A 7268-nucleotide genomic window follows, 5' to 3' on the forward strand; every position below is an offset into this window, starting at 1 on the left:
AGTTTTTGAATTTAAGAGACAAATTAAATATAGAAAAAAGTAATTTTACGGTTGCTTTTTCCTTCGCCTGTTTTGGATTATATGCAGATATGAATATTTATATAAGATTTAAATAAAAGTTATTATTATTATTTTCCATAATTTCATTATAAATTTGAATTATATTTATTTTTTTGACACAATATTTAAAATGATTTATAGTTTCTTCCAATCCATAAAACAAAGAAGATAATATACTTTAGCGCACTTAAACTTAAGTACTCATACACTAACAATAATACAAATTCTAATCGAATTAAAATTCAATCAACAAATAAAACTTTTTATTTAGATGAAGTAAATTTTTTTATAAAATAAACATTTAATATAATGAGTTTGAACTGTGTGTCCCATACATACTTTAATATTAGAACATAAATAGAAAACAAAAAACAAATATCGGAGAAATGTTTTGTGAATCAGTCATGAAACTGTGAAGACAGTCCAATGAACATATCTCATGTGTAAAAATGGTATATTAGATCTCCCATAAAGTATCGAGCTGAACACGCGTCCAGCATCTATTGGACTGTTAAACTTTAAATTATTCTTACTGTAAGTTTATCCGTCTATTACAATTGACTTAAAAAATTATTTTATTTTTGCTTTTTAGTTTTCCTTTTTGTCCAACTTGTACGGACGTATATTCGGCTTTGAAACATAGAATTTCGTTTTTTTGTTTGGTTTTTATATGATCTAAAAGAAAAAAGCTATATTCGGATCTGCGATAGGTGGAAGGTGGTGTTTTTTGTTAGATTTTTTTTTCATGTTTGAAAGGATTAGGGCAACAATGATTTCCTTCTGAAGGGTTTTTTTTTCTTTAAAAGGGAAAAGATCTTGTTTTGGTTGACTTTTTTTAGTATTTTAATAATTTAATGATCCAAATCTGCCAACCAAACCATGAGGAAGAAGCTTGATACCCGTTTCCCAGCTGTAAGCTTCATTTTTTTTATATTTTCTTTTCTTTGAATTTGGTTAATTTCTTTGCTTTATCTGTTGTTAATTTGTTTTGGGTATTTGATTTTTGATTGATTCGTATGGAATTGAAGTCTGGGTGTTTTTTTTGGTTTTGTGATTGTTTTTGTTGCTGAAATTTCGATTTGTAGGAAAATTTCCCCATATTATTGGATGATGTTTTCAATAATTAGGGTTTTTGAAAATTTAGTTTATTAAGTTTTTTAGTTTTATGGAATTTTCATGGAGCGTATTGTTGGTTTTGTGTTTTTCATAGTCATTTTAGGGAGGCTTCTTTTTTCTTTTGGCTGTTCTATGAAAACCCCAGGTAGCTTCTTTTATGGTTTTCTAATTTTATTTTTTTGGATGGTTCTACAAAATTGGTCAATTTTTACTAGCTATGGAGGTGATGTTTTCCTAAATTCCTCTTGGATTATGCTTTTTCTAGGCTATGATTGGTTCAAACAAATTAGGTGATTTGAAATCATAATTCAGTTAATTTATATATAACAATTAGGTCGTTTTTTATTTATGTTATCAGGATATTAATTGGACTCTGGTATAAGAGTTGGATATGGGTATCTACTTTTTTTTTTTCAAGTTTTTCCATATACTTATCTTTGGAAGTTCATAGCCCCATACTCATGTACTTAAAGTTAAAGCAAAGAGTCAGGAGCGACATAGCTGCTGCTACTTTTTTTTGGCTTTTTAATGCTATTGTTGAATAGTATTCTATTTCAGTTCTATAGAATTGGTTTAATGTGTATGAAGTTGACGAGCATAAAAAACTTTTGGCACCCTTGTTTATTTCCTTGGTTTTGGGATGCAAGCTCTTATGAAACGTGTAGCTTATGTATACATAAATCTGTTTTATTATTAAAAAAATTTATTCTTATTCTTATCTTGAAATGAAGACGGTGCCAAGTGAACTTTTGTTTCTCAGCAAATTAAAATGCTGTAATCAGTCTTCATGCTTAGCGTTCTTATTTTGGTCAGAATATTTTAGCTTCTTAAAAAAGGTATAATTCTTCGAAGGTTGTGCAGAGCTTTTGTGGTTTTGAGCATGGTTCAGTTTTGATTTACTGTCTAAGGTCACATGCTGAAAGTCAATGATTTGTTCTTGATTTTCTCCTTTTCTTGGAAGCAAGAACCGAGAGTTGTTTGATTGATTTTCTGCAATGTACCAACACTACAGTAGTTGGAACTTGGGACTGATTTCTTTTTTAATCTGGTATTTTAAGTTATCATCTGTTCGACGCCTTTTTTGAATCCTTAAGTAATCATTTGTATAAATTCTGACATATTAAGAATGAGCAGTATGGTATAGTGTGTGGTCTCTGTGATTGCTAATCCTCTCTGGATGTCCCTTTATCTCTTTCTGTTCTTGTGTTAACAATTCTTTTCTTAGTCTGAAACGTAACCTTTTGCAATCACTAGTTGGAGTTTGGAATTCAGTAGTACTGATAGGGCACTTTTCTGGACAGTTTCACTGGTCACCTCTATTGCCTTCTACAGGAAGGTGAAGGATCATGTTAAAGCCTCCACTATCTTTTTGAAAATATTGAAATAAAATGTATTTTTAAGAGGATGATAGAACTAAGCAATGATTTTGCAGACATAGCTTTTGCTTTAAGAAGGGATCATTATCCATAAAGAGTTTCTCTAATGCATCTTTTGGAAATTGCCTTCTTTTTGAAGTAGTCACTGGCAGCTGTTGCTTATAAAATCTTTAGAATTATAGTTTTTCATCAAGTATTACAGTAATATTCTCAGATGACCATACTATGAGCTATAACATCAACTGATGGTAGGCTTCAGAATGTCTTGCGTACCGATTTCTAGAAGTTTTGTTTCTCATCAATCTTGCTGTTCTTGTTTATTGTTGACATCTGCGCTCTATTTACTTGTGTCTTGATTGGTTTGAAATCAAAACCTGGTAAAATAAGCGAGCTTCATGATAGGTTACTTGCATTAAGCTGATGATATTAAACCAGTGACCTGAAAGGTGATGCTCACTTAATGGAATGACAAGGAATGCCGTGTCAATGGTCATTTCTTCTCATCTTCTACTCTCTCGGATTTTTTTAACAAACCTTGTCTGGTTTCTTAATATATCAGATTCTAATAGAGAATGTTGATTGCTTTTAATTTAAATATACAATATTATGGTTCCACACTGGAAACATTTTTACATCCTTCAAGCTGTTTTTAAACTTTTTTTTGTAAGAGAATGATTAAAAAGTTTGGTAAATAATATACATCTTTTTGATGTTTTATGTATGCTTTTCGATCATGGATCTATAAGCTATCCTTCTTGGAATGATATTCCCTTATCTTTGGTTTTCTTATCACTTTTAATAGATGTTAGCTGTGATTTGTGCTGAAACTTTCAAACATATTTGATTTTCAGGCTCGCATTAAAAAGATTATGCAAGCCGATGAAGATGTTGGGAAGATTGCGTTAGCAGTGCCTGTTTTAGTTTGTGAGTGGCAGCAAAGTAAACAATTTTATGTAACTAATTCCCCCACGTCTGTATATTACTTGTTCATGCTTCTTTCTATGGCCTTGCAGCTAAAGCATTGGAATTGTTTCTACAAGACCTTTGTGATCGTACATATGAGATTACCCTTCAGAGAGGAGCAAAGACCATGAATTCGTTACATTTGTAAGTGAAGAATTAACATTATTCTTTGTAGCAATTAGCATACAATGTTTGTTGTCTACTTGAGGGCTCAAGGATCTTTCTGCATTTATATAAGTTTTCATACGCATAATGCTCTTTGTCTATTCTGTTTCAATTTTCTGACCATGTGAACGTGCACCATTTACATTGATAGCTATAGTATAAATATGATAACCTCACTAAAAGCCTTAGATATTTTTTTGGAGTTTTGATCTTAAAGGTTCGGGCACTGATTGATTTGGAGTTGGAGAGAGAAGGAAGAGATGTTGAGAGGGAAAAACGAGAGTGACACGAAGTCAAGGGAAAAGAGAGAGTGTGTGAGTGGACTGGGGATAGCAAATAGATGCAATACTGCCGAAAAACCAAAGATGGTATGAAAGAAACAAATTTAAGATTTACTTACTACCCAGATTCAATTTCTCTCAAAATACCAACATTCAAGCGTTCTCCTGTCCTGAACATGAATAAAGCCCTCCGCTGCCTCTATATATGTTAGACTTGGGGTTATTTTAGGATATTGGTCTGCTGATTATTATTTTTTATGTTTTTCTATACATTTGGGAGATGTACCTGTATCAGAATATATGTCGGATATGGATATCAAACATGGAGGGAAAATGAAGAGTTGGAGCAACAGAATTAGAGCTTGTAAGATACTTTCAGTAAAGACTTCTTGTAATAGTTTTAGTTTACAAAGAAATTACCACTTGGCAACTACATTGGCTGACGTGACCATTCTTTTTTGTAGAAGTGCTCATCTCAGTATTTAGTAAACCAAGAATATCTGATCTTTCTTTTATTTGAATTTTCCCCCTAAAAGGTGCACTTTGTGAGTAAGAGAAGAGAATTAGCACAATATTGTATCTAATAGTGAAGGAAGAAACACATGGAAAACCTATGTTACTTGGACTTGGGTGTGAGAATTGGATGTGGGTATGTGTCCTGACATGAGTATTTAATTTTCCCAAGATTTCCATGTATTTGAAGAATTCTTGGGGGATCATATTCCATGTCCATGTTTGAATACGTGTTGTATATGGGTGTTGGACATGGGTACTTGAAGAAAAATGTGGAGTCAGGGTACCATAGTGGAAAACACAACTATCAATGTTACTGCAAACTAATATAAAGTAACATGATATAAGAATATCAAGATTCCGTGGTGATCAACCAAATATCCTTTCATGTCCTCATACAAGAGCTTTTGGGGTGTTTAGGGTGAGTGGAGGAATAGAAAGTTTCTTGAAATGTGTTCTTTGATTTCAATAATTGAAACTAGCATTCCAGAACTTATCAAGCTACATCATCCCTTTCTCACAAATTTGATTCCTAAAAGGTTCTAATTTTATGTTGGACCTGGTCCAGATTTCCTCCTTTTCGGGTCATAAAGTATTTAGATACAGATCAACTATGCTGATTATTGTAGATGGAGAATCGTGATTCTGAATCTTTTCTCTCCTTTTCCGGATCATGCTACTTTTTTCAATTAACAAGTCTTCTGATCAGCATGGTATCTTATTATGTCCTGTGCTTTGGTTTAACTAAAGTGCCCAACTAAACTGCAGAAAGCATTGCGTACAGAGCTATAATGTATTTGATTTTCTGAGGGAAATTGTTAGCCGGGTTCCTGATTATGGTCATGGTCATGGTCATTCTGATGCTGTTGCTGCTGCTGCTGCTGATGACGATCGAAGTATTTCAAGGAGAAGGTTAGAGAAAGTGTTGCTTTGTGTTTGTTACTTTTTAATTCATCGAAAGATTCACTTATTTCATGATATGTTTCCATATTTGCTGCCAGGAAAGCCGCCGGAGATGAAGTCCATGACAGTGATGAAGAATCAAAGAGGAGCAGAATTGTAAGATGGCTTCCATTTCAACATCATTTTTTTTTGTGAGTGTGTGTGTGTGTTTCTAGACAGCTATAAAAATAAAGATCATCGGATTTGCTTTTGTGCAACTTTAAGAATGAATGGTGGTGAATGTTTTTCTTCAGTGACAAAGAGGTATCTGGTGAACTTCAATTTATTATGCCAAAGCCAAACTATGTTACTTGGACTCGGGTATGAGTGTCGGATACGGACATATATCTGACACGGGTATGTTAAATTTTCTATAAGTTTTTTCATGTATTTGGAGGGTTTTTGAGGAGTTATATCTTTATGCCCATGTCCGTGTATGTCTTGGACATGGGTATTTCAAGAAAATTTAGTGAATTGGAGCAATATAGATGCCAGATACTTCTGCAAAAGATGAACTAGGTTTGTTCACTGCAATGTATATTATTTTAGATGTTTGTGAATAAATTACTTTCAATGACAGGCCTCTTACATGAAGTATAAATAAACTTAAAATCGATCATCTATTTAATGTGTGTGTGAATTTCGGTGCTTTCAATAACTGACTTTTAGACATGCTCTATGCAGCATGATGTGGGTCATGTAGGGACCATTGGTAGAGGGAGAGGCCGGGGACGAGGTCGGGGACGTGGAAGAGGAGGTCGAAATGTGGAAAGAGATGCTCATCGTGAAATAGAACCTGAACCCTGTGCAACTCTTCAACAAAACAGCAAAAGTCATCCAACCCCTGGAATGGTGGTAGATGATGGTTCTGAGTCCAAGGAACCGATAAAAGAGAACACAATTGCTGAAGATGCCAACCAAGCTGTTCGGAATTTTGATCTGAATGCAGAGGTAGATGAGAACGTGGAAGCAAAGCCCACAGTGGGTGCTGCTACTGCTGCTGCTCTTGAGCCGGCAACAGCAGCAGCAGCAGCAGCTCAGCCTTCTTCAGCAGAACCAATAACTGAAACTAAACATGAAGAATACCCAGGCTGGTCTCTTTCAGACATGGACAAGATGGCCATTGATCCTCTTCAACTTGCTCAGCTTGGAAAAAGGTTAGATGAGGATGAAGAAGATTATGATGAGGAAGGGTAGGGCTAAGTAGTTAGGGGGCAAGGCTCTTAGGAAAGTTAGTGTTCCAGATCAGATTAGAACTCAAGTAGAAAGGTCAAGAAAAGGAAAAAGTCGAAATGACCTCATTGGAATATGGAAGTATATCCTATGTAGGTCTCTCTCTCTCTCTGTCTGTTTATCCTTGTCGTCATTCACTGTATGTTATAATTTGCTAACATAACTTTGAAATGGTAGCTTCCCACACCAACGAGACACCTGTCTGGGAACTTGCTCGTTACACAACGAAAGGACATGGCTTTTTAGTGTAATAGAATTTGCTTCAGAAAATCTATGTTGAACTATTGATCATTTGCTTGCTTGTGTTTTCGATTAGATCATTTAGGCAAATTCAGCTGTCTTGTCCTGTTCGTTGTTTACTTTTAATTTAATTTAGTCTGCCAGCTTCCTATGCTGTATTAACAGTTCTTTGACCGTGAGTTGCCATTAGCACTAACCAAATTCAACTTTATGCGGCTTAGACTCAAGTGGCTGTTGGATATGAATATGTATTTGTTTGATTATTTATAAGGTTTTTTTTTTCATATATTTATATGGTCTTTGAAGGATCATATTATAAAGGTTCTTTGAAGGATTATACTCAGTAATATATGAATGTGTAGGATGTTATAACGAAAAA

General features: G+C 34.1%; 1 protein-coding gene across 2 annotated transcripts; it reads left to right on the plus strand.

Moving 5' to 3' along the window:
* Nucleotides 1-615: 615 nt before the first annotated feature.
* On the plus strand, nucleotides 616-6940 carry LOC107927594 (dr1-associated corepressor homolog). 2 transcript variants are annotated; one of them, XM_016858699.2, is made up of 6 exons: nucleotides 616-972; nucleotides 3404-3476; nucleotides 3566-3659; nucleotides 5243-5386; nucleotides 5476-5533; nucleotides 6101-6940. In XM_016858699.2, the coding sequence occupies exons 1-6, from the start codon at nucleotides 940-942 to the stop codon at nucleotides 6611-6613; spliced, it is 915 nt and encodes a 304-aa protein (XP_016714188.1). In that variant the 5' UTR covers nucleotides 616-939; the 3' UTR covers nucleotides 6614-6940. The 2 variants fall into 2 exon arrangements, with proteins under 2 accessions (XP_016714188.1, XP_040947604.1); XM_041091670.1 differs by lacking the exon at nucleotides 616-972 and adding an exon at nucleotides 1648-3041.
* Nucleotides 6941-7268: the final 328 nt, after the last annotated feature.

Source organism: Gossypium hirsutum, chromosome D04 (assembly GCF_007990345.1).
Source record: "Gossypium hirsutum isolate 1008001.06 chromosome D04, Gossypium_hirsutum_v2.1, whole genome shotgun sequence".
In the NCBI taxonomy this organism is placed as follows: Eukaryota; Viridiplantae; Streptophyta; class Magnoliopsida; order Malvales; family Malvaceae; genus Gossypium; species Gossypium hirsutum.